Genomic DNA, 26,707 nt, shown 5'->3' with positions numbered 1-26,707 from the left:
TAAAACCTATTGACTAATGGGTCTTCGTTAAAAAGAGTGATGAGAAAAAGAGATGGCAATCTCACCTTATGGCGCAAGGCTTCTCACAAAACGCCCTGGAATCGACTACGATGAGACATATTCTCTTGTAATGGATGTCATTGCACTCCACTACCTTGTCAGTTCGATAGTTTCCGAATAACTGAACATGCAGTTTAAAAATGTGGTCACTACGTATCTCTATGGGGATCTAGATACGAAATATACATGAAGGTTCATGGTGAACTTCATTTACCCAAGTCAAGAGACTCTAGACCACGGAGCGCGTTTACAATAAGATTGAAAAGCTCACTAAAGTGACTACTTGATTGGGAAGGGATATGCCCACGCGTTTCTATAAAGCCCACGCATTTCTATAACAAGTTTCGGATTCTATCGTGGTTCATGTTGGACATGATCATCATTAGAAGCCCTTAAAGAGATAAGGGAAACCGCTGAACACTTGAAATCCGAGTTTGAGATGAAGGATTTTGGGAAAACACGATTATGTCTCGGTTTAGAACTTGAGCATCGTGTCGATAGATGCTTAAGCATTTTGACAAGGTCAAGCCTTCAAGCACCCCCATGATCGTCCATAGTCTTGATCCTGAAAAGGATCCTCTTTGTCGAAAGGATGATGACGAAGATGTGCTAGAGGCAGAAGTGCTTTACTTAGTACAATAGGCGCATTATTGTACTTATCCTAATGCACAAGACCGGACATCTCATATGTTGTGAACTTGTTAGCTAGATATAGCTTTGCGCCAACGCGATACCATTGGATTGGTGTAAAAGATATCTTTCGATATTTGAGATGTATGATTGATATGGGCTTGTTCTATCCCTACAAAGAGATGATGGATTCGGACCCATCACACACCAGGTACGCTGCCAACACTGGCTTGCGTCCACTATCCCCATCCCAAAACGACATGTATTTTGGAAGGTTTTGCTGATGTAAGGTATCTCTCTGACCCACACAAAGGTCATTCCCAATCCTGTCAAGTGTTCACCATGGGAAAAGACCGTGACATCTTGGAGGTCTACAGAATAGACCCTAGTTGCTATATCTTCCAACAATGCAGAGATCATTGCTCTTCACGAAGTGGTTCGTGAATGTATATGGATTGGATCCATAATTACTCATGTTCAAACAATTGTGGTTTGAAGTCTACCACAGATGAGCCTACGAGCATTTAGGATAATGCTGCTTGTTTCGAACAAATGAGGCAAGGCTACATCAAAAGCGATAACACCAAGCATAACCAGTAACAATAGACTCTCCTCGAGATCAAAGTGAACTAGATTCAATCTGAGGATAGTGAGGCAGACTTGTTTACTAAGTCATTGCCCAAATCCATGATCGAGAAACATGTGGCAAGAATTGGCTTACGGAAATTATCTGAACTCCCATGATCGTAGTCATCAGGGGGAGGCGCAGACATCAGGGGGAGATGTCTACATGTTCACCTCGAAACGTGAAAGGTTTGTTGTGCTCTTTTTCCCCTTCGACCAAGGTTATTTTTGTCCCACTGGATTTTTGTTACTCGGCAAGGTTTTTAACGAGGCAACGAGAGAAGCACCGCGTTTGGACAATACAAGGGGGAGTGTTTAAGGATATCTCTATTTGTGTTTAATCCAAACTCTAGGTTACTTGACCTAGTGGTAATAGGGTTCAATTAGAATAATCTAGAGATTCTCTTTTCTTGTATAATTCTAACTCTATGCATTATAATCCTCTATATAAAGAAGCCTCTATTATCAATTAGAATACACAGCAAATTTCTCTCAGTTTCTGATTCCCTAAAATAGAATCGAGATTTTTGCGACTCTTCATTTGGAGAAACTCTTAAAAATAATTCTTTATTAATGGTGAGATACAAATATAGGAGAAATTCAATTAAAAATAATTTTGAAGTTTAACATGTGACAATGCCATGTTGTGGAATGTTCACAAGAAAGTGGTCCATCATCCCAGTGATGGCTGTCACCATGGACGAGGTGGAGGTCGGATGCAAAATCAAGATGGTGTTGGCCACCACGAACATGGTGGAGTAGGGATGGAAATGAATTGCATAAGTGAAACTTAACTCTAATTAACTCTTTTTTTTTTTTTTTTTTTTTTGAGGGGAATGAAATGAATTTCATTGACTTAATGGCCATTACAATCACGATTTATGTTCTCCATCACACTTGGAGGAGGTACAAGAAAAAAAATCTGATGAAAACAGGGCCAACTTGGCCTCTTGAGCCAGCTTATGTGCCACTGAGTTGGTCTGGCGCCTTACAAAGTTGAGCTGAGCAGAGGATGCAAACTGCAAGAGCTCCCGAAGATCATAAAGTAAGAAACCCAGATCAGAGTAGTCAAGAGTCTGGTTAAGCACCGCTTGCACCAAGACTTGGCAATCTGACTCCACAACTAAGGGAACAAAGCCATGAGAAATAGCCAACTGTAACCCCAGGATCAAAGCTAAGAGTTCAGCGTGCCTAGCTGAACTTGTGACCGTAACTGAGTGTCGAAACCCACCGAGGCAAGTACCTTCATGATCTCTGTAGATACCCCCAAGCCCTGCATTCCCATTCACATTGCAAAAAGCAGCATCCACATTTAACTTCACCATCCCCACCGGAGGTTTTGCCCAATGTACATTCTGTGCCTGCACGGGAGCACTAATGGATGAGTGTGCAGCTTTATATTCTTCCCACCATCCAAAAGTCAAGGGGACAACTTCTGACGCCGGTTTGGGACTATCACTCCATACTTTATCATTCCGGTTTCTCCACGTAGCCCAAATCACCATCAACAAGCAAGCAAAGGTAGTAGGAGACTGAGAATAGAAAGTCTGTAACCAATTAGCAACACTTGTAGTAGAGTCGGAGCTAGGGAGATTAGCCAACTGCAAGAAAGACTTGGCATGGATGCAATCACGTAGTGCATGAAGGGGAGATTCAATTTCCTCCTCACAGAATGGGCATTGGGTATCAATATCAATACCACGTTCACTCAGCCTACTCCGAGTAGGAAGGATATTTGAAGCAGCCTTCCACACACATACTTTGACCTTCCCCTGTATAGGAGCTTTCTAGAGTTGAGTCCAAAGGTCAGAACTAGGATTTGAGGCAGGAGTAGATTCCCCCAAAATTCTACACCTAGCAGTATGATAGGTCGATTTGACCGTGAACCTTCCTTTCTTATCCCCACTCCAAATCCATCGATCTTCATGAGGTCTAACACTAAGTGGCAGTGCTAAAATTTTCCGCACAATGGGTATAGGAAATAACTCAGTTAACAAGGCATAATTCCATGTACCTGGGGAGGAGATGAGGTCCAAAACCCATTGTGCACGAGGAGACTGAAATTGTTGTAGCTCCTCGCCTAACAACCAAGGATCAGTCCAGATATTGGTGGAAAACCCATTGCCAATATGACGACTTGTGCCTACCCTAAGCACATCCCTCCCATGTATAATACTTCTCCAAGCATAAGAAGGAGATGAACCAATCTCCGCATCCCAAAAGCTAGAGCGAGGAAAGTATATTGCCTTCAAAAGCCGACAAATCAAGGAGTCTGGTTGCTATATCAAACGCCAACCTTGTTTAGCTAACATTGCTAGGTTGAACGCGAACAGATGTCGGAATCCCATTCCACCCAAGTTCTTACGTTTACAAAGATCATCCCATGCACGCCAATGCATCCCTTGCTTTTCCTCCGTGCTTCCCCACCAAAACTGAGCACAAAGTTGGTGAAGCTCTTGTACCAAATTCTGTGGAAGAAGATAGCAATTCATGGTGTAGAGTGGCATAGCCTGTGCCACCACTTGGATGAGAAGTTCTCTCCCTGCAATATTGAGCAATTTTGATCTCCACCCTGTAAGCTTTTTAGACAAATTATCTTTAAGATAAGCAAAAGTTGCAGATTTTGATTGACCCACAAGAGTAGGAATACCCAAGTACTTCTCATGCTTGTCTACTTCTTGAATACCCAACAGTGAAGCCAATTGTTGTCTCATATGAGGAGGAACACTACCACTAAAGACAACATTACTCTTTTGCAGATTAATCTGCTGTCCTGAGGCACGCTCATACACGTTCAAAATTTCCCAGATACGAGAACAATCTTGAGGAGAGGCATAAGAATAAAGCATGCTATCATCAGCGAAAAGTAAGTGACTAATAACTGGGGCACCATCACAGATACGTAAACCTTGCCACTGTCCAGAAGCCACAGATTGGGAAATAAGGGCAGATAGCCCTTCAGCACATAACAAAAATAAATAAGGACTGATTGGATCACCTTGACATAATCCTCTATGAGGGGTAACAAAACCTTTCGGAATCCCATTGATGAGGAAAGAATACCGGACAGTAGATAGACAGAACATAATTAGATCGACCCATTGAGGAGCAAACCCCATCTTCAACATAATCTTCTGCATAAAACTCCATTCCAACCTGTCATATGCTTTGCTTATGTCCAACTTGAGTGCAAGGAAACCTTCTTGACCCCGACATAGATGATGCATGTAATGTGCAAGTTAGGAGGCTACAAGAGTATTGTCAGAGATTAACCGGTCAGGGACGAAGGCACTCTGCTGTTGTGATATAATCCTCGGCAAGAAAGCTTTGAGCCTATTAGCCAAAACTTTTGAAGCGATCTTGTAAACAACATTGCACAAGGCAATGGGTCTCAACTGCGACATAGTCTGAACCTCCTTTACTTTTGGGATTAAGACCACATGGGTGAAATTTAAACCCTGCGGCATGTCTTTAGTAGTTAGCAAAGAAATCACAGCATGACAAACCTTAGAGCCCACTAAGTCCCAATATTTTTGAAAGAAGAAAGGTGACATTCCATCCGGTCCAGGAGCTTTGGACAGGTGCATTTGGAATAAGGCCTCCTTGATCTCCTCGACAGTGTAGGGAGCCAAAAGTGAGTCATTCATCTCCGTCGTAACCCTAACATCAATGGACTGCAAAACAACCTCCTAAGCCTCGAGATTGGACTCTTGGCTTGCAAAATCTGCTGAAAATAGTTAACAACTACATCCTTGATACCCTTTGGGGAATCCTGCCATACACCGTTACTATCTGTCAACCCTTTGATCTTATTCTTCTTTTTTTCGGTTAGAGGCACGTCGATGGAAGAACTTGGAGTTTCGGTCACCCTCCTTAAGCCATAGAGCCCTCGACCGTTGGTGCCAGTATGTCTCATCAGCAGACAGTAATTCATTCAGCCTCTGGGAAAGTTGGGTTTTCGTAGGTTGGTCCGCCGGGTCAAAAGGCTTCTGTAACAAGACATCCAGCTGCAAACGAACGGATTCGAGTTCCTCTCTTCGACCTCTGACGTACCACGATCCCAGGCCAGGAGATGACCACCTGTATCTTTTATTTTCCTGCACAACTGCACCATGGGGCTACCAACTTGTTGGCCTGCCCACGCTGCATCCACAACCTGAGAAAAAGATTCATGGGAGCACCACATCTCTTCAAACCTAAAACGGCGACGCCCCCGATAGTTCACAACATGTTCCTTGCGCACCTCCAGTAACAAAGGAACATGATCCGATCTACTAGGGGGAAGATTGAAGATCCTCGAGAAACCGAACTCCGCCCACCAACCCGGGGAGCACACACCCCGATCCAATCTCTCCTTGGTGTTGGAATCACTCCAAGTAAAACTCCCTCCAGCTGCACCCATATCCTCCATATTACAATCCAGTAAAGCTTGACGAAAGGCATTCATTTGATTCAGACTCCGTAGCCTCCCCCCAGATTTCTCCCCCAGGTCGAGGATCTCATTGAAATCCCCGGCTACAACCCATTTGACTGATGCATTACCAGCCAAAGAGCACAGCAAATCCCAGGAAATATGTCTTTGTCCTGTCTCCGGATGTCCATAAAAACCAGTGAAGCGCCACTGCACCTCCGACGAGTCCTTCACATCCACATCTATATAGAAGTAGTTAACATCTCTCACATTCACAGAGATCGAATCATCATATAGAAAAGCCAGGCCGCCCGCCCGATCGACTCGATCAAAGTGGATGATGTTTTGAAGGCCCACAGAACGAGGCAAAGATTTGTGCTGTTCTTTGGTGCAATGGGTTTCGCTCAAAAAGACATCGTGAACCTGATGTTTTTGGATGAGAAGCTTAAGTGCATGTCTAGTCTTACGATTCACAATCCCCTGACAATTCCAAATCAGGATATTCATCTCCAAAAAAGACGCCGGAAACGTCCTCCTCCTGCAGCCTAGTGACGGCGATGCAAAAACCCTAAACCAAAGGCGGCAAAACCCTAGGTTCAAAAGTTTTTTTTAAGACTACACTGTTGTTTATGGGTTTGCTCTCATTAATGGGAATCGTTTGCAGTCCACAGGTGAAAAAACTTGTAACTCTAATTAACTCTTCTTGTTAGTCAATTCACCGACAAATAAGACCTATCCATTGTCTACAATTTCCATCCAAAAGCATAGAACAAATGGAAAGAAATTATACCAAAAAAGTATATATGGTATTCAGAAAACACATTAATCAGTGACTCTAGTTGTAGTCCAACTAACTAGTAGTCTACTACCCATTCACCGCCCACCAACTCTCGTCCTATCATTGTCTACCGCAAAGTAGAAGAAGACACATACTCGAAAACAAGCCAGTAGCCTAACTTATGGGATAGAACCATTAAATAAAATGCGATCTGTATAGAATAAGGTCCAACAAGAACCTTGCTACCTGCTGGTGGAATGTTTATATCCACCAGTCTTCTGAAAACCCTTCATATATATCTTCCTTTTGTTACCCTTTTTGCCTTCTGAATTAGCTGTTCAGAACCCTAGCCTTCATACACCGCTTGCCTTTGAACAATCTCTGAAGATATTCGTGATCGAGATCGATGATGGTGGAGTTATTTGTGTTGGGGTGCACAGGAATTGTCATGTTTCTTCACGGAGCCAACTTCGTCTTCCACCTTATTTCCCAACACTTTGTATTTCGATCTATCAGGTGATCAATCTCATCTTTTAGTTAGATCGGATCTTCAGTACTACTGCTTTGAACCTTTGTCATGTATCTGAATTGGAAATTTTCAATTTTGGGAGTGAGTCTTTTGTTCAGTGCGCCGTATGTATTATCTGAGATTCTAAGGCTGGTGCATAACCCTCCTTAGGGTCATTTTGATTGTGCTGTTTTTTTTTGTCCATGCAGTAATTGTTTTTTTGATGCGTTCATATGGTTTAGCATGTGTAGTGGAATGCCATATTTTCGAGATTGTTTATATTTTGACTTCTGGATGTGTTGTTGTCTTTGGTTTCAGCTTTCTGGGATTCGTTGGGTGGTAGATGGACCAGAAAGGAAAGGCAAAGCTAAGAAGAAACGATCATAGATCGAGTGCTCTAGAAATTAGGTAGCTTAACGAAGTTATATTGTACTATGTTAGCTCAACCATCTGGTAAGCTCCCAAAAAATAGAGCCTAAAAGAGTAAGGGCCAAATAAGAAAAAGCTCCAAAAAAATGGAGTTTTCATTGATCTAGCTAAACCAATAATGTGAATTTTGTTTCTGCAACGCAATAATAATGCATGTTGCTTCACATTTTGGAATATGTTTGTCAAACTGTTCTACTTTGCATAGATTGCCCAATATTTGTTTAGTGCGATCATATTGCAACTTCGAAGTTTAGCATGTTTGGCTAGAATAATGCTACGATGGCTATTCTGAGTATTCTCTAGGGAAGTTGCCCCACTATTTGGCTTAATTAAGCACTCAACAAACTTTCTCAAGCTAAAACGGTTTGGTAGATCGAGGATGGCGGGTCATTCTCTCCAACATCCCGAATTAAGAAACTTGTGTTTGGTAGACTTTCAAGATGTGACACTGTAACATAATATTGTGAATTGAAGCCAGGGCCGGTCCTGAGATTGTAGAGGCCTGAGACCAAAAAAAAAAAATTGTGGCCTCACTTGAGTTTCACATTTTAGCAATCAAACAATTTTTTTTAGGTCTCAATGTGTAAGACGTGGTATCTAGAAAAAAAGGAATTAAAGAAAGTAGAAGAGAGGAGAGGGATTTTTTTATAAAAAGAATAGAAGAAGTAAAAAGATAAAATAAAGAAAACTAAACAGCCCAGGGATTTGAACCCGTGAAGGCTTTGGTCTTTTATATGTCAAGGCTTTTCCGCTCTGCCACTCTGGTACATGTGTATAAGATTTGCTAATAAATTGTATATATACTAATAACTGAGACAATTATATCAACAGGAGGCCTCCGACCGGTGGCCTGAGACAGCTGCCTCATTAGGCAACCCTCAGGGCCGGCCTTGATTGAAGCGCAGATCCCAAATGCTTTGCAAATTGTGCAAGCATAATTTCCATATGAGAGACCGGATGAATGAAAGGTTTTTGGAATGACAACTGCAAAACTCATTATAGATTTACATAATGGGAATTTAAAAGAGAGTATACGAGATAACTTAATAAAATTAAAACTCCGAGACTATCAGACAGAAAATAATTAAAATAAAAATAGATCATGAATTTAATTTTAAATAAATACACTCAATGAATTAAAAATTTCTTTCACGAAACTTCCGAGTTAAATTCCCTACATTGGCCCATTGATGATCCTGCTAATCTTTCATCCAAACCATGGTATACAAAAGTAAGCACTGTTGAATACAAAAGTACTTTGTAACCTATACTTTGACGGTTATGGCAATTCTCTACCTGTATAGGTGTTAAAACCATGGAGGTTTAGTCAATGTTCAAATGGACCATGAAGCTAAGCTTATTCCATTCCCTCCAAAACCCTTGTCTTCCCCAACGACTTTACCTGCCCCTTAAACCTAAAACCCTCCCAACCCAATTTCTAAACTCTGCCAAACACATCCAAACTTTAGCTCAATTCTCCATACACCCACAAACCACCCCTATCCAAAGCTCACTCGAAACCCACAATTCTATCTCCTTCTCTAAGCTATTGTCGCAATGCGCTGCTTCCAAATCTGTGCGTGTGGGCATGGAAGTCCATGCCCACTTAATCAGATTCGGGTTGTCCCAAGACTCGAGCTTTCGGAACCATTTGATCAATTTCTACGCAAAAAGCAGGTTTTTTGGGCATGCCCGGAAGCTGATCGACGAAAGTCCTGAACCAGATTTGGTTGCTTGGTCTGCTTTGATTTCTGGGTATGCCCAGAATGGGCTTGGTATAGAAGCCATTTCATCTTTTCATGAGATGCATGGATTGGGGGTTAAGTGTAATGAGTTTACATTTCCTAGTGTGCTCAAGGCTTGCTCTAGTTCTAAAGATTTGCGGCTGGGAAAGCAGGTTCATGGGGTGGTGTTGGTTACCGGGTTTGAGTCCGATGAGTTTGTTGCGAATACTTTGGTTGTTATGTATTCGAAATGTGGGGAGTTTGGGGATTCCAGGAGGCTGTTTGATGCAATTCCGGAGAGGAATGTTGTTTCGTGGAATGCGTTGTTTTCGTGTTATGTGCAGAGTGATTTCTTTGGGGAGGCAATGGATTTGTTTGAGGAGATGGTTGTGAGTGGAATAAGGCCTAATGAGTATAGTCTGTCTAGTATAATAAATGCTTGTACTGGGTTGGGGGATGGTAGAAGAGGAAGGAAAATTCATGGATATATAGTTAAGCTTGGGTATGATTCTGATTCTTTCTCAGCCAATGCGCTTGTTCACATGTATGCAAAAGCCAAAGGTCTTGAAGATGCAATTTCAGTTTTTGATAAAATTGCACAACCAGATATTGTATCCTGGAATGCTGTTATTGCTGGTTGTGTTCTTCACAACTGCCATGGTCGGGCGCTCAAATTGTTCAGGCAACTGAGAGGGTCAGGAATCCGTCCTAATATGTTTACATTATCAAGTGCGCTTAAAGCTTGTGCTGGGATGGGTTTCGAGAAATTGGGTAGGCAGTTGCACTCTTTCTTGATAAGGATGGATACAGAATCAGATTCATATGTCAAAGTTGGACTGATAGATATGTATTGCAAGTGTGAGATGATGACTGATGCAAGGGTGCTTTTTAATATGATGCCAAAGAAAGACATGATTGCATGGAACGCTGTTATCTCTGGTCATTCACAGATGGCTGAAGACAGAGAAGCTGTAACCCTCTTTCCTGAAATGCATAGGGAAGGAATAGGATTCAATGAGACTACTTTGTCTACAGTCCTCAAATCCACCGCGAGCTTGCAGGCAGTAAAAGTTTGTGAACAAGTTCACGCTCTTTCAATCAAAATAGGTTTTCAGTCTGACATGTATGTTATAAATAGCCTTCTTGATACATATGGAAAATGTAGCCAAGTAGAAAATGCAGTAAGAATTTTTGAAGAATGCAAAACTGAAGATTTGGTGGCTTTCACATCAATGATCACTGCCTATGCTCAATATGAACAAGGCGAAGAAGCTCTTAAACTCTATGTGCAAATGCTAATGAAGGGGAACAAGCCTGATTCATTTGTATGCAGTTCTCTTCTGAATGCTTGTGCAAATTTGTCGGCATATGAGCAAGGGAAGCAGATTCATGTTCATATTCTGAAGTTTGGATTTTTGTCTGATGCTTTTGCCGGAAATTCCCTTGTTAATATGTATGCAAAATGTGGAGGCATAGATGATGCAGGTCGTGCTTTCTCTGAGGTACCTGAGAGAGGAATAGTTTCATGGTCTGCAATGATTGGTGGACTTGCTCAACACGGACATGGAAAAGAGGCCCTCAATATGTTCAATCAAATGCTCAGAGATGGTATTTGCCCCAATCATATTACTTTAGTGAGTGTCCTCTGTGCATGCAATCATGCAGGTTTGGTAACTGAAGCCAGAAAATATTTTGAGTCAATGAAAGAGTTGTTTGGAGTTGTGCCAAGGGAGGAGCATTTTGCCTGCATGATTGATCTTCTTGGCAGAGCAGGAAAGATAAGCGAGGCAATGGAGCTTGTCAACACAATGCCATTTCAAGCAAACGCTTCAGTTTGGGGGTCCCTTCTTGGTGCTGCAAGAATCCATAAAAATGTTGAGCTTGGTGAACGTGCTGCTGATATGCTCTTAGTTCTGGAGCCTGAGAAATCCGGTACCCATGTACTTCTTGCAAACATTTATGCAGCAGCTGGCATGTGGGACAAGGTAGCAAAAATGAGAAGACTTATGAAAAATAACCAGGTAAAGAAGGAACCTGGCATGAGTTGGATTGAGGTCCAAGACAAGGTACACACCTTTATTGTAGGAGATAGAAGTCATTCAAGAAGCACGGAGATATATGCAAAACTTGATGAGCTGCTTGACCTTGTGCATAAAGCTGGCTATGTTCCAATGGTGGAGATTGACCTCCATGATGTGGAACCAAGCGAGAAGGAGCGACTTCTGCGATACCACAGTGAGAAGCTTGCAGTGGCTTTCGCATTGATTGTCACTCCGCCTGGAGCTCCCATTAGAGTGAAGAAGAATTTAAGAGTATGTGTAGATTGCCATACTGCATTCAAGTTCATCTGTAAAATTGTCTCGAGGGAGATAATCGTGAGGGACATCAATAGATTCCATCATTTCAAAGATGGCTCATGCTCTTGTGGGGATTACTGGTGATTTATACTGGAGAAGAGGTATTATTTTCCCTATTATCCTAAACCAAAATTCTGTATCCCATTACTATAGAACTGTTGACTTATAAATGAAGAGTGTTTTTTCTTCTGGAAAAGAAAAATGAATTTGTTTCCTAACATCTCCAAAAATAAAGACTAAACAAGCTTCACTGGTCCAAAAGTATTCAATGCATTATTTATGTTTGATTGTGATTCTAACGTGGTAGGCCTATACAAGTGTAAAGTACACATAGGAGGCTTCTTTGACGCTCCATTTTACACGGTGGAATTCTCCTCGACACAGTATGAATAAAAATTATCATTTCTTTTGTAAGGCCACAGCTGTCGACTACTCTTATAGGGCCACAGCCTCTCTGGAATCAAACAACCATGCATAATTATTGGCAGTAAATCCTTCGTGTTTGATAATGCCTCACTTATTTTCTAAAAGAAGAAAGAAAAGATAATGCTTTAGTGACTTATTTATTGCTAGAAAAGAAAGAAAAACAAAAAGATAATGCTTTAATTTTTCTTTTCATTTGCTGATAATATAAAGGAATTACCATACATAATAGAACTTCCTTTCTTCCTCCAGAACAATGGAGTCTTTTGCCTCAAACATAGCACAGATAGTCTTCGAAAAGCTAGCTTCCCGTGCTTACGAAGAAATTCACATCGCATTGAGTGTCAAAGTTGAGCTGAACAAGCTTGAGGAGACTTTATCAAGCATCACTTTACTGCTCCTGGATGCGGAGGAAAAGCAGATGAACAACCGCGTACTCACTGAGTGGTTGGGAAAGCTCAAAGATGTTTGCTACGATATTGATGATGAGCTCGATGACTTTGCATTCAAACAGTTGCGGATGCAAGTGCTTATCCGTGGAAGCGTGGCCGGAAAGGTATGCCATCTTTTTTCACGTTGGAATTCACTCGTGTTTCCAATCTATACTGGTCATAAAATCAAACAGATTAGAGCAAGATTGAATGAAATTGCAGCTGCCAAAGATCAGTTTCATCTTAAAGAAAGAGCCGGAGAGTGGCATGGTCTGCACATGAACAGGGAGACCTATTCTTTTGTGCAATTGTCGGATGTTATTGGGAGAGATAATGATAAAGAACATATTATCATTCATCTCTTGAAGGACACTGACCATGCAGATCAAAATGTTTCTGTTATTTCTATTGCTGGATTAGGAGGTCTGGGAAAGACTACACTCGCTAAATTGGTGTATAATGATTCCGCGGTGGTGAGAAACTTTGACTTGAGGATGTGGGTGTGTGTTTCTTATGATTTTGATAATAAGTCATTGGTGCGTAAAATTATTGGTTCTGCAACTAACCAAAAATGTGAAGAGGATAGTTTTGAAAATCTGGCTATTAAGTTGCAAAATGAACTGAAAGACACAAAATTTTTGTTAGTGTTAGTCTGTTAGATGATGTTTGGGATAAGGAGCCGATGGGGATATCAATTACGAAGTGGATTGAATTGAAAGCTTTACTAAATATTGGTGCTCGGGGTAGTAAAATCATTGTAACAACACGCAATATGTCCGTTGTTTCGCTTTTGGGATCCGTGGATTACCAGCACCCTTTAGAAGGTCTTTCTCACGAGGATTGTATGTCTTTGTTTGTAGAAAGGGCATTTAGGAAAGAAGAAGAAAAAAACTTTCCTCACTTGATGGAAGTTGCAAACAATATTGTGAAGAAGTGTGGAGGGGTTCCTCTGGCTGTGACCATTCTAGGGGGCATGCTCTATTTGAAAAAGGGAACTACGTGACTGGTTCCATGTAAGAGATAATGATATATGGAACTTAGAGCAAAGAGAAGACGGTATTCTACCTGCATTGAAACTAAGCTATGATGCACTACCACTCTACTTAAAACCTTGTTTTGCCTTTTGCTCACTTTTCCCTAGGGATTATGAATTTGACAGCGTCGAGATCATCACAATGTGGATGGCACAAGGCTTCCTTCACTCCTCTACCAGAAATGAACAAGATTTTGAAGAGATTGGCCTAGATTACATGAGGCAGCTATGTTCTAGATCTTTCTTTCACATTGAAGAAGATGATTTCTTTTGTATGAGGTTTAAGATGCATGATTTAATTCATGATTTAGCCATCTTGGTGGCACAGGTAGAGTACTTATCTGTCAATTTTCATCAATCTGGTTCTTTTGATAGGGTCCGGCACCTGTCAATATATACAAAGGACTTGTCTGACAATGAGGAAGTCCCTGATTTCATACTCCAGTTAGGCAAGGTGAGAACCATTCTCATCCCAGAAGAGAAGGTTGGCATCACTGGTCGATCTTTCATAAAAAAATGCATTTCCAGATTCAAATATTTGCGGTTGCTAAATCTGCGTAGCTCAACTTTCGACGAGTTGCCAAGTTCCATTGGTAACTTGAGTCACTTGAGATATGTGGACCTATCATACAATTGCCACATAAAAAGGGTTCCTGATTGCATTTGCAAGCTGCAGCATCTACAAACCTTATTGCTTTCACATTGTGAGGAGCTTGAGAAGTTTCCCAAGGACATAGGGAACCTGATTAGCCTCAGGTACTTGGCACTAACTACAAAGAAAACTTGTTTGCCAACAGGAATCGATCGTCTCACTTCTCTTCGCATTTTACATGTTGTTGCATGCCGAAACCTTCTTTCTTTGGAAGGGTTGCCCCGCCTCACTCACCTCAAAATGTTCATTATTGAGGAATGTCCAGTTCTGAGGTCTTTGCCGCATAACATGAAATATTCAACTGCATTAGAGACTTTAATCATCTCTGACTGTGAGAAACTTGATCTGTTGAGTCTTGAAGAATGCGTTCGAGGTCTAAGATCATTCTGGATCTTGAAATCAAAGTTGAAGAACTTTCCCCTTTGGCTTAAAGAGTGTGCAAGTACTCTACAAAACATATGTATTGCAAACTGTCAGAATCTCATTGCACTTCCGGAGTGGCTGCAAAGCTTCAAGTTGCTTGAAAAGCTAGTGATTGAAAACTGCCCCCAAGTGCCAGCTTTGCCAGAGGGGATGCATTGCCTCACAACATTGAGAGAATTGAAGATCAGTGGGTGTCCTCGATTGATGGAAAGATGCAACAGGCACGGAGGTATAGATTGGTTCAAAATTGCTCATGTCACAAAGATAATGATTGGAGGTGTCAACAACAACACCTTCGGTGGATTGTAGCTCAAGTTCCCCTCCCATTCCCCTTCCCCTTCCCCCTCCCCCTCCCCTTCCCCTCCCCCTTCTCCTTCCGCTTGGGACTACTTATGTCCCCTCCCCTTCCCTTTCCTCTAGATCTTCCGCTTGGGACTACTTCTTTTCGGTCCCCCGTTCCTTTTCGGTCGATGCTTCCCATCACGAAGATAACACTACTCATTCATCTACAACATCTGCTGATGGTTAGGTAACAATCTACTACTTATTCATCTTTTGTTCCTCGTCTTAAATTGATCTCTTCACTTAAATTTCTTATATGGTTTATGGATTAGGGATGGTAAATACAGATGGCCAGCTCTTTCAGCGATACAGGTACGAGGGCTTTGGAGGTATATTCAGGGATTCAGAAGGCTTGTTCAGAGGAGCTTTTGCACACAATGTAATAGTCCCTGCCATACATGCTGACATTTTAGCCGTTATTGGTAGGGCTTACATTTGGCTTGGAACTGATTTCGTACTTGTGTTACATCCAAGTCACCTCATTTAATTCCTTGGAGGTTGATGGCGGCTTGGTTTAACTGTTTCCACTATGTTCTTTCAAATCCATTTTCGTGTCTCTCATATATGCAAGGAAGGAGATTCCTTGGTGGACAAGCTTGCTAACTATGTTGCTACAAATGAAGGTTCTACATGGTGGCTTTCTTTGCTTAATTTTCTTGTGGGTCTCTATGGACGTGACTTATATTCTATCACTCTATACAGATTTTTTTAGTGTTTTATTTGGTTTTTCTTATGGTATTTCATTTTGATTGTATTGGAAGATCCTATACTTCAAACCATTTGAGTTGTATTGTCTAGTTTTTTGTATTTCCATTGGCATGTCCTAGGTTATATATGTATCTTTTCTTTATCAAGGTACTGACCTAGTTCTCCCTATCATCTGTAATACTGTATTCCATATTTGATTATTAATAAATTCAAGAAACAGCAATGATTTGAGAGATAGATTAGCTCCATTTATGATAAACTATGGGATTAATCTACTCTATATCGAACTAGTCTACCTTTATATTGACTTGCTAAGTTTTTTTCTTGATGGACTCTAGAAGTTCTCCTAATTCTATACCCATATACTTCTTGCAAACGTTTACTGATTTACACAGCAGCTGGCATTTAGGACAAAGGTAGCGAAAATGAGAAGACTTATGAAAGATAACCAGGTAAAGAAGGAACGTGGGATGAGTTGGATTGAGGTCCAAGACAAGGTACACACTTAGGAGATAGAAGTCATTCAAGAAGTAGAGAGATATGGAACTTGATGAGCTGCTTGACCGTATGCATAAACCCGGCTATGTTCCAATGGTGGAGATTGGCCTCCATGATGTGGAACAAAGCAAGAACGAGTGACTTTGGCGATACCACATGTGAGAAGCTTGCAGTGGCTTTTGCATTGATTGTTACTCCGCCAGGATCTCCCATTAGTGTGAAGAAGAATTTAAGCGTGTGTAGATTGTCATACCGTATTCAAGTTCATCTGTAAAATTGTCTCGCGGGAGATAATCGCGAGGGACATCAATAGATTCATCATTTCAAAAATGGCTCATGCGCTTGTGGGGATTACTGGTAATTTGTACCGGAGAAGAGGTATCTATCATTTTCCCTGTTATCCCAAACCAAAATTTTGTATCCCATTTGATGTACCGTATAACTGTTAACTTTTAATGTATGCAGTTGTTTTTTCTTCTGGAAAAGAAACAGGTATTTGTTTCCCAAGTTCCTAACATCTATAGAAATAAAGACTAAACAAGCTTCACTGATCCAAAAGTATTCAATGCCTTCAGGCTATCCAATTGTGGACATAACCATGACTTCGTATAATTCCCAGAATAATCAACATCGCCAAATCAAGATGGCGAAAGCCTTGATCAATCTGTTTAAACCTATTGAAGAATGGATAATGTACATATAACATTTACAGCAAAAAATAAGTGTTTGTTCATTGGATTTCTTATACTAAAACATCATCGAGTCTTCTGACATAATTGTCAGCAATGAATACTTCACTTTGACTGAGATTCGACCACCCTCTACACAAAGCTTGGCTCCGGTAACCATCCAATATCCTGGGGTGTCCTCAGGACCTCTCAACATTTCCTTGGTATCTACAAACGTCGCCATTTTTGGTGCCTTGGAAGGTAAAGGTGGGCCACCAGGATACACTGCTGAATTCAAATCCACTTTTGGTGGTGCTGCCACAGGTGGATTGAGCGCAGCACTAAGCCTTGTGCTGATCAAGGTTGAGATGAATCCTGACTTACGTGATGAGCTTGAGCCTTCCCATTCTGATCTTCGGATCCTTGCAGATGCCACAGTAGAAAATCCAAGCCTCAGGAACAAAACTTTCCTCATTCCAATAGCCTTGACTTCAAACCAGGCCTTTGTCACAATAGAAGCAGAGTCATTGATGCAGGCACCATTATACTGTACTGGGGCAGTGCATACATGTGAAAATATGCTCCACTTGACAGGTTCAAAATAGCCACGTTCCTCTGGCTCGTCAATGGGCTCATAATTGTGATCAGTTGAGACTTGGAAGGAACTGGGAAGACTCGTAAGATGCTGAAGATGGATTGCCATATGGTCACCTTTTTTACCTTCAAGGTACAAACGGATTCCTGTAACCGGTCGATTTACGGAATCAACCTGAAAATTATGAAATTAGAAACCACAATGTAATGAGAAACTAGTACATGCAGCAATATGCTGGTGCATACAGATCAACGAAAATTATTACAATGAACTACAGAGAAATGGTAAGTAATAACTGCATCCATCAACTTATTCACACAATCACACCACTTCTTCACTTAATATAAACAATGAAAGTCTTCCAAGACAAGGGACCTCCAAAAGGTGATCGGAAATTAGCATGCCATTATGTTACAGCAAAGATGTTACCTTCATAGTGTTAACGTATAGCTTGGGGCCCATAAAACTGAACTGAAGTGATGGGGATGCATGTCTTCTCCGCCTTAGACCAAGAGGCAGATCAGCATATACTGGAGCCCATTGCCGTGGTAATTGAAATTCTAAGAATTGTTGAAGCTCCTCTATTGGTGGTTTGTCTGGAAGGTTTACCATCGAGATAAAATATTATTGACTTTATACAGATAAATAATGCAGATGACTTGGACATTCAGCCACAAGGACAGCAAGCTTAGAGTAAGAAAACTCACATCTAAGGTACAGATTTACTGCATGGCTAAGAAATCCATTGCCTTGAACACCACCCAAAAGTGATGTTATGGGCACAAAGGACATTGATATGACATCAGGCGCCTGTGATATAGTCGAAAGCCATTGGTTATGACTTTGACCAACATCAACACCTCCCCTTCGAACACTAATGGTAACAATATCCTGCATTACATGAGAAAATATAGGATAAACTTCAGACCATACAAATTGGTGTGTAACAAGGGTTATATGGGAAACCAAAAGGCCGCTTACATCATTCCTTGAGTGAGTGATGATGGGTTGCCTTACTGAGGATGCTAATGTTCTCTGAATATCCCAGTGAACAGGATGGTCATCCTGAAACAATGGACATAGATATTAAAGTAAAAAATATGTTAACTCATCAATGTATAAAAACTAAAAGGGATCAGGCAGGGTAATAGAAATTCCAAATTTATTTAACTGCTATACCCAGAACTAGTTTTAAGGGTATAGACCAACTGTGAATATTTTACAAACACATGTATGCAAAAGAGACTTTTCTTAATCAGAAAACCTCCTGTCATTTAGTAGTGATCTCTACCTTCATTCTCAAGTCATGAATCTTACGATCCATGTGCTTAACAATTATAGAAATCTCAACAGTAAAATTGACGTTGCAATCTTAAAATACTGCTTACCCTCATTTTTCCTAATAGATCAGCAGTATTTGATATAGAAGATTCATTTGCATTATCAGAAAATCTCTCTTCAGCTAATTGCTTTAACAATTTCTGCAGTTCAGCGGGCTCAAGTTTTGAGTTTTGTAACTGCTTTACGTGAACTATATCCTTTCCACCCATCTTCACCCCAACAACAATGTGAGTACCATACTTTTCAATGAACCTGGAAAAATTGAACAATGGGAATGATTAAAAATACATAAATCCAGCAACTGGTCATAAAGACTTGAATTCAATCGCAGGTTATCATCACCAACAAAGAGTTTTGACAAATTACTAGAGAACAAGGGAAAGCATAGAGACAATTTAAGTATGATTTTTCACCTCACTCTTCACTACATTGTCATACACAGCAGTTATATATTAGCATAAAAATCAGATCATGAAGTACACTGGTCACAACTCCTACCAGATGAACATTCCTCAACTGTTATACATTTTGCTAGTACTTGACAATTTTCCACTCTTTAATCTGTGCAGATAGACACAAAATATATATCGTAGATATGAAAATTCTAGCGAAATTAACTCTTCAGCAAGGGTTTTATATATATTCTGAATTTACTCCTATACTTTAATGTCTCATATATATGTGAAGCTATACATGTGCCTGGAGTGCTTATTTCAATAAAGTCTTAATCACATTAGACAAGTTTCTTTCAATTTATATAAGGTATTTATACTTGTTTGTGAGATTTGGTTCTACTTCAACTGTCAAACTCTGCAAAACTTTGGTGTGCATCCGACAACGGAAAACATAGAACAAAATTGCATCGAAGACCCTAATGGCTTTGCTCTACATTCAAAGTCCACCAGCTCCTACATTCGACCGGCATGCCAACAATGACAAAAACTCAAGCTTTCCACTAAAGAAAACTTACGCCGCAAGGCCAGCAGGGTCCCAAACAGAAGGCACGTCTTGTTTCACTTGCTCCGATAGGGTCAATTGGGATCTCGCTAACTCAATGTTATACAGAGTTATCAACCAACCGTCAAAGGCAAGACATTTCGTGGGCGCTGCATCCTTCTGCCAGCAGCTGGTGTAGTTAAACATGGCATTAAACAAGCCGGACGGGATTTTCCCCGATAAAGAAAGTTCCTTATTGTACTGCTCTGACATCTGCAATGCAACAAAACAGAAAAACTTAAATATAAAGCCTCCTCATAACCACTATTAACCCCATCATTCAAAACCAGCATTCCAATTACGTTAAACACTTCTGATCAATCAAATAGTCCTAAAGGCAAAGAATTCAAATTTCTATTTCCTTGTAAAATTATTCAAGCTTGAACTATTCCATCATCAAAAGGGCTCAATTTCTACCAAAATCACAAGAATGCCACTACCTCGAGCACAATTTCATGCAAAATCACATGAGAAGGAAAAAAAAAACCCAGAAATAGTAAAAACAAACAAAGCCCACCTCACCAAATATGACTAATTTCAATTCCCAATTCTTCAATTCATTTAACAAAACCCAGAAACCACTTCCCGCCAAAAAAAAAAAAAAGATACCTGATTGAACGAAACGACGTCGGAGCGGAACTTGGCGCGCTCGCCCTTATCGCACTTGATGGAGGTGGACACGTCAGGCACGACGGGGCCGCCGGGGATGACGAGGTCCCGGGTCCGGGTCGGATCCAACTCGATCAGTACGGACTTGCACGAAGTGAACCGGAGATCGTTGCAGAAATCGTAACCCGACCCGATTGCCGCGACGGCCTTCTTGGCCGCCCACTGCGGGTCGCGCTGGTACACGCTGAGGGCCATGGTGTATCGGGTTTCGGATCCGGTTAATCGGACCAAGTTGCGGGTCGGAGAGGTCGAGAGTGAAGAAGGGTGTGCGAAATTATTGAGGGATTAAGAAGAAGAAGGGAACGAAGACCCATTTGGGTTTCAACGATTTGAGCTTGGACTGAAACAAAGTTGCTGTAGTCTTTTCTCATTTTTTTTTTTTTTTTTTTTTTTTGGGCAGGGGAAAAAAAAAGTTTGAATTTTTAGGTTTATTATTGTATTCGCTGGGAAAGTGACCTGTGTTTTTGGTTTTGGAGGGCCGGAAAGTTCAAACCAGGACGTAGTGGGAACATATGGACCTTTTTGGCGGCGGCTGACGGCTTTCGTCCTCGTTGCGCCACGTGGCACCGCGTTCTTTTTAGTTGTTTTGCTTTTTTGGTTGTTTTGCCGGTTTTACCCTTTTAGCGGTGCCATGTTTAGGGGGTTGGGAAATGGTCTAATCAGATTATGTTGATTTACGTCGTTTTAAGGCGTAGGTTTGCCGTCGACGTTTTGGGCCAAAATTTCTTTACTTTTATTGTCTCCTTGTGATGAAATTTGCTACCAATAACGCCGCCGGTTGCTCCAAGTTTTTTTTTTTTTGGCAGGAAACAAAGTTTCATTAAAAGAAGTTAAAGAACAAACTTAATACAACACTAGACCCAAACAAAGGGTCATATATTGCAAACTGAAAGAACTAAAACAGACTCCAAAGACCCAAACTAGGCGAGCCCAAACAGGGAAACAGTGAGGATGAAGACGCAGCAGCGTCGCCTGCACCACCGCAGAGGAAGATGCACCAAGCCGCAATAACCAACAAGAACTGGGAGGCTCCGACGGTGATTCCAGAATACCCAAACATCCAAGTTTGGAGGAGAAGTTATTATTTAAGTTTTGGGTTTTTGGTTATTGGACATTTTTGTGCCCATGGAATATATAAAAATTGAAAATTAGTGTTGTGCTCCGTTGGCCCTTATTTGGATCTATAGAACCACACTGAAAAATTCTAGTGAGACAAAAATAGTAATTGAGTTGTAGATACAACCAATTGAGGGAGATATATTTGCAAGTGAAACAAATACGGAAATGGTGTTATGAGGTTTTTTTTTCAAACAATAACTTTCACTCATAAAAGAAATATTACATAGAGGCCACATGGTGTGATGAATTCTAACCAGGGGCGGATCCAGGCAAGGATGGGTAGGGCTCAGAATTTTGGGAAAAAAATTTTACCTACATATACTATATACGAAATTACTTTGTTTCGTTGTTGAAGCCCCACCCAGAATTGGAGATCGGTCTTTACTCCCTTCAGCTACGTACTCCGCCATACTATCCACAACTCCATTCTCATTGTCTATTAGTGGGTGCAGGAATGCAGCAGATTCGGTCTCTCCACGACTTCACTTTTCTCCAACTCTTTGTCATACTGTCCAAGAACCCACTCTCCTCCGATTGGTCTTTAAAGTTTTTTCTTCCCTATTTGGCTCAAGTTTTGATTTAATTCTTAATTAAACCTCTGGGTTGTTGGCATTCATGTTTATGACCCAGTTTTGTTTTTCTGTATTTCTTCAATTTCTGCTGATATCAAAACCAAGCTTGAAGCTTTGTTAAAAGTTTTTTTTTTCCTTGACAAAGGAGGCTTTGTTAAAAGTATAACACCAGTCAATTATAATTTCAACTCTGGCATAAAATTTATATTTTGATGCTTTTGTAGCGGCCCTTGCTTAATACTATATATCATCCTATTTTTGAATAAAGGAAAATGATTGATATGGAGCAAAGAAAAAGACACAAGCCCAATTCCGAACTGAGAATGGAGTTGGATGGAATTAGCAACGGGGTCGTGACCACTTACCCAATTTAAGCCTAAAAATTGCTTACTTCCACTAAGAGTTTTTACTCACATTCACCCAATTTAAACATCAATGACAGTTTTGCCCTCATTTTAATTAACAAACTACTCTCTCTCTCTCTCTCTCTCTCTCTCTCTCTCTCTCTCTCTCTCTCTCTCTCTCTCTCTCTCTCTCTCTCTCTCTCTCTCTCTCTCTCTCTCTCTCTCTCTCTCTCTCTCTCTCTCTCTCTTCCAACACCAACTTCATGTCATCACCGCCCCTCACCTCCACCACCAACTTTCGGTCATCACCGCGCCTCACCTCCACCACCACGGCATCCACCAATCTCTAGCGACTCAAAACCGGCCTTTATCACGTGCGGCGACTCCCCGGAAGTAGATTCACGCACCGACAAGCTTGACGTTATGGGTTCATGTTTGAAGAGAGAGAAACAAGATCTCAGTTTTTCTCTCTCCTTGGTTTAGAGACTTCGATAACTTTTTACGACTCACCACTGCCTTAATAGTGCTCACACTCCTCAAACAAGCAAAACTCATTCTCCAGATCGTCCGGCAATGGCCAAAAATAAAATCACTCGCCAACGCGCCATCGCTGGTGCCATTTGATTAGTTCCAGTGACGATCACCAGTACCATCCCTTCGATTTGATAATTTGAGACAAACACTCACCATTAATTTGGGCACCCGAGTCCTCCCTTGATACCCATTCCTCACTCCCCCGACAACCATTTTGCATCTTGGCATCATTCTTCCTCTCGGCAACTTCGCACCATTAACCTCATCATCTCTGGCAGCTGCATCCCAGCAGCTCTCTCTCTCTCTCTCTCTCTCTCTCTCTCTCTCTCTCTCTCTCTCTCTCTCTCTCTCTCTCTCTCTCATTTGAAGAGCCCACAACAAGATTGATCTAGGCACCCATTCCCATCTCCCGGTAGTGACAGCGACAGGCACTAGCTCTCGGTGTTGGCGTATTGCAACTCTCCCGATATCGCAACAATCTCCAGCAAAAGAGCCAGAGAGTGAGACTTGTCGCTAATTATTAAAACAAGTAACTTTATCATGCACTTATAACATTTTTAATATGAAAGTGAGAGAGCCAGATTTGTCACTCACTGAGAAAAATGACATTTTCCCTTTTTTTTATTATAATTTGGTTGGTAATAATAAAATTATTGGGAGGCAATAATAATATTACTGGGGGGCAATAATAAGATTATTTATTTGGATAAACCTACTAAAACATTCAAAATTAAAAACATCTTCATTTTTCACTAATTATTGATCCTCAATGAACTTGTTATTGGGAGGCAATAATATGGTTACTGGGTATCATTAGGGGGCAATAAATTCAGACGTGGGAATCCGGTCACCAATCCGGTAGCCGGATTCTGGATTCCTGTCATCGGTTGCCGGATTCCAATCACCAGTCACCGGTTGCCGGAGTCCGCCACCGGAGTCCGCGGCTGGCCACTTGTCACCGGAGTCAAGCAAGATCTCTCCAATGACTTCTTTCTCTAAGTGACAAAGAATAAGAAGGCAAAATTGTCCCAAAAATAAATAAAAATGAATAAAAAAAACTTAATTGGGTAATAGGGAAATAATTTCTTGGAGTGTTTGGATAAGTGGGGTTAATTAACCTCAAAATTGGGTAAATGATCATTTTCCCAATTAGCAACTTGTCAAGTGATGTTATAGAACTAGTTTTAATTAACAAGTTTATCAATTAAAGTGCTAGTAAGGATATGCGTTTTGTAGCGCCAATGGAGACACATAGCAGCTTTGCTTCCACATCTTGTGTTTGATTATAAATGTGTGTGTTTTTTTTTTTTTTGGTATAGTGATTAATAAAGGCTGAATCTTTTGTAGTAGCTTTACATCAAAAGAACAAAATTGAGTCTTTTTGTTTATATGATAATCAACAAAGGGCGTGTTTTCCTTCTAACTCATGCTTTTGTTTGGATTTTTCTCTTATTGGGCTCTTATACATGAAGTCTGTGGTCTGTTTCGACAGAATTGTAGGCATGGTGTTAATCAATTAATCAATTTCTATCGCCGATATTTTATTTTATTATTATTATTTTTTTGGTTAAGAAGTTCTAGCCCCACTAGGTTTTCATTTCTGGATCCGCCCCTAGTTCTAACGATGGATGTGAAAACGAAATGTAGAAAAGAAAGAGATAGTGAAGCTATGTTTCTAGCATATAGCTTTGGTTCTTTTATTTTGTTATATACTATTCGAAGGACTATAATATGTGAAGGCTATAATAATAAATCAACTAATCCAACAAGTTGAACCAACTCAAAAAATTTGGCTGATTTAGGGTACTATTGTTGGTTAATTGGTTGGGACCGAATTTTACACAACCCTAATTTGGATTGAGCAACTCAATATCATTTTGTATATATTGATTTTTGCTTATTCCCCTAAGTTCATAGGTATACACCAGTTCTTTAACTTTTTCCCCAAGATTATTCCTCCAACTTTTGTTAGTACTGAACCCAAAACTTAACTGTCGATTAGATGGTTGCCCGCTATGGAAAATATGTCGGCCCAAGTCACCAACGCCTTATCGTTCAATCATCTCACAGACTACGACATTGGAACCTTGGTTGTATTTCTAATTAATCGATCACTTGCAAAAACAAATAGATAACTTCAGATCTAGTCAAGCAAATCACATCCTGATTTGATACATTCATAATTAATGAATGAAAATGGCAGCCACAGGCGAATCAAATTTTGGGTTACCTTCTTTTACTGGTACCCCATGCCCTCCGTCAAATGCAAATACATTCTCCACACCCAGAAAGCGCATGATAAGCAATGAAATGCTTCGAAGAGTTAAATATTGTTGAAAAAATTAAAAAGAAATATTGTTGTAATTATATTTATCAAATCACGTAGAAGAGCAAATAGAAAGTTAAGACAACCTTTTTTGATAATAATCGAGGCTAGAACTTAGTTATTTCTTGAAGGGTAATTGGAATTGGCAAACGTCAACCAATAATTCAACGATCAAACTTTTTCTAGAAGAAGTATAGCAATCTAGAAAACGGAGGAACACAAATTGTGTGATACTCTCTTGTATGCTAGAATGATTTCAGAATAAACTTTTGATGGAAAGGAATTCCAAAATGAATCAATGATTACAGATAGATGGAATTGATGCTTGTTTTATAAGAGTGAGACAACTCTTCATGAATGAAAGTATATGTTGATTTGAAGCAACAAACGCATTGTTTCATAATAGAACATTGTCTTAGTTCGGTAGGACTCCTTCAACAGATATCTTACATGTAACTCCCTAATGACAGTTGCAGGAAATGTATCTTTTTATAATTTCCATTCAAATAACATTTAATATTTAATAATCAATTATGAAATTTCTAACAAGTATAAACGTAGATCTGAAGATCCAGGTGCGAGTAATTAACCAACTGGAAAAGGCAACACTCCATATATCTATCTCGAGCCTCCATGCTCAAATCCAAGTCGACATGTCATCCTCAGTCGTGCTTTTCGTTTTTCATTCTTTCCTGCATAGTGTTGACTCACAGTGCAGCTCACGTTAATGACAAAAATATACTTGTATGGTAGGCAAGAATCGGTAAAGTCAATACTTTTGCTCTCGTTTGTCGAGCAATTCATACCAAACCTCTCATTTTCAGTTTAGTTATTTTTCTTTTCCCAACTCAACTCTCCCCCAACAACCTCTCTCATTCATGATGATTAAAACCACAGAGAACTCAGAATTTTGTCTCTAAAATTCAAATAAAGACTGAAAATAGGAGCGCAGACATTAGATTCTAAAGAGAACTCGTTCTATTATATTCAACATGCTTTACTGGAGAAAAGAAAGAAAGAAAAATTCACTAAAGGCAGCAGCACTCATTTGTCTCTATGCAAGTCCATCAATGATTTAAAACTGCTATTCGTACCATTAATTAATTTTCTTGGTAAAAAAGTTCTTGACGATTTTGGATAATACCAATGAAAACCCTAGATATAATTTTGACCAAGATCGAGAAGGAGTCCAAAGCATAATTTACACATTGAAGAAATTGATGGAATACAGTCAACACGCAATAATACGGCATTTAAGTAGCCACCAACATATTATGTGCATGAAATTGATGCTCAAGACTTGACTGCTCCACCAAACACTACTCCCTCGCTTTCATACTCCGTAGTCTATGGTCACAGTTCACACTTCACACTTCACACCCTCGATTATTTGCCTGCATGGCTAGGGTTTAGCCCTTATAATTCGCCGGATCAGAAAATTATTTTGACCCGACTTTTACTGTGATTTTTTACCTAGATGTTGCACTTATAGTAGGCATATCGTTCAGTGTG

General features: G+C 40.4%; 3 protein-coding genes and 1 long non-coding RNA gene across 6 annotated transcripts; 3 read left to right on the top strand and 1 right to left on the bottom strand.

Moving 5' to 3' along the window:
• Positions 1-6,675: 6,675 nt before the first annotated feature.
• Positions 6,676-7,616, top strand: LOC112201395. Its single transcript, XR_002936738.2, has 2 exons — positions 6,676-7,019; positions 7,330-7,616. It is a non-coding gene; the product is annotated as an uncharacterized LOC112201395 (long non-coding RNA).
• A 1,020-nt stretch (positions 7,617-8,636) lies between these two features.
• LOC112201393 (pentatricopeptide repeat-containing protein At5g04780, mitochondrial) lies at positions 8,637-15,782 on the top strand. 3 transcript variants are annotated; one of them, XM_024342271.2, is made up of 4 exons: positions 8,637-11,622; positions 12,197-12,500; positions 13,236-15,012; positions 15,098-15,782. In XM_024342271.2, the coding sequence occupies exon 1, from the start codon at positions 8,771-8,773 to the stop codon at positions 11,603-11,605; it is 2,835 nt and encodes a 944-aa protein (XP_024198039.1). In that variant the 5' UTR covers positions 8,637-8,770; the 3' UTR covers positions 11,606-11,622; positions 12,197-12,500; positions 13,236-15,012; positions 15,098-15,782. The 3 variants fall into 3 exon arrangements, with proteins under 3 accessions (XP_024198039.1, XP_040362404.1, XP_024198038.1); XM_040506470.1 differs by having other exon boundaries at positions 12,598-15,012; XM_024342270.2 differs by having other exon boundaries at positions 12,197-15,012.
• LOC112202989 (disease resistance protein RGA2) lies at positions 12,366-14,792 on the top strand. Its single transcript, XM_024344021.2, has 4 exons — positions 12,366-12,500; positions 12,570-12,911; positions 13,052-13,374; positions 13,517-14,792. Exons 1-4 carry the CDS (start codon positions 12,366-12,368, stop codon positions 14,790-14,792), a joined length of 2,076 nt encoding a protein of 691 aa, XP_024199789.2.
• Positions 15,783-16,579: 797 nt separating the features above from the next.
• On the bottom strand, positions 16,580-20,701 carry LOC112201394 (MACPF domain-containing protein NSL1). Its single transcript, XM_024342272.2, has 7 exons — positions 20,241-20,701; positions 19,606-19,844; positions 18,683-18,887; positions 18,276-18,359; positions 18,002-18,185; positions 17,724-17,890; positions 16,580-17,468 (listed from the first exon to the last, which is right to left on the bottom strand). Exons 1-7 carry the CDS (start codon positions 20,493-20,495, stop codon positions 16,779-16,781), a joined length of 1,824 nt encoding a protein of 607 aa, XP_024198040.1. The 5' UTR covers positions 20,496-20,701; the 3' UTR covers positions 16,580-16,778.
• Positions 20,702-26,707: the final 6,006 nt, after the last annotated feature.

The sequence above is a fragment of the Rosa chinensis genome, chromosome 5 (genome assembly GCF_002994745.2).
Source record: "Rosa chinensis cultivar Old Blush chromosome 5, RchiOBHm-V2, whole genome shotgun sequence".
In the NCBI taxonomy this organism is placed as follows: domain Eukaryota; kingdom Viridiplantae; phylum Streptophyta; class Magnoliopsida; order Rosales; family Rosaceae; genus Rosa; species Rosa chinensis.
The sequence above is the reverse complement of the archived record's forward strand: the minus strand, read 5'-3'. Positions and strand labels throughout refer to the sequence as shown.

Excerpts from the sequence above, each read along its gene's own strand:
- LOC112201393 (XM_024342271.2), top strand. The coding sequence starts at position 8,771 with ATGTTCAAATGGACCATGAAGCTAAGCTTATTCCATTCCCTCCAAAAC.
- LOC112202989 (XM_024344021.2), top strand. The coding sequence starts at position 12,366 with ATGAACAACCGCGTACTCACTGAGTGGTTGGGAAAGCTCAAAGATGTT. Across the intron at positions 12,501-12,569 it reads GTGGAAGCGTGGCCGGAAAG|ATTAGAGCAAGATTGAATGA; the intron begins GTATGCCATCTT and ends AAAATCAAACAG. Across the intron at positions 13,375-13,516 it reads TATTTGAAAAAGGGAACTAC|GGATTATGAATTTGACAGCG; the intron begins GTGACTGGTTCC and ends ACTTTTCCCTAG.
- LOC112201394 (XM_024342272.2), bottom strand. The coding sequence starts at position 20,495 with ATGGCCCTCAGCGTGTACCAGCGCGACCCGCAGTGGGCGGCCAAGAAG. Across the intron at positions 19,845-20,240 it reads ACGTCGTTTCGTTCAATCAG|ATGTCAGAGCAGTACAATAA; the intron begins GTATCTTTTTTT and ends GTTGCATTGCAG. Across the intron at positions 17,469-17,723 it reads TATACGTTAACACTATGAAG|GTTGATTCCGTAAATCGACC; the intron begins GTAACATCTTTG and ends CATAATTTTCAG.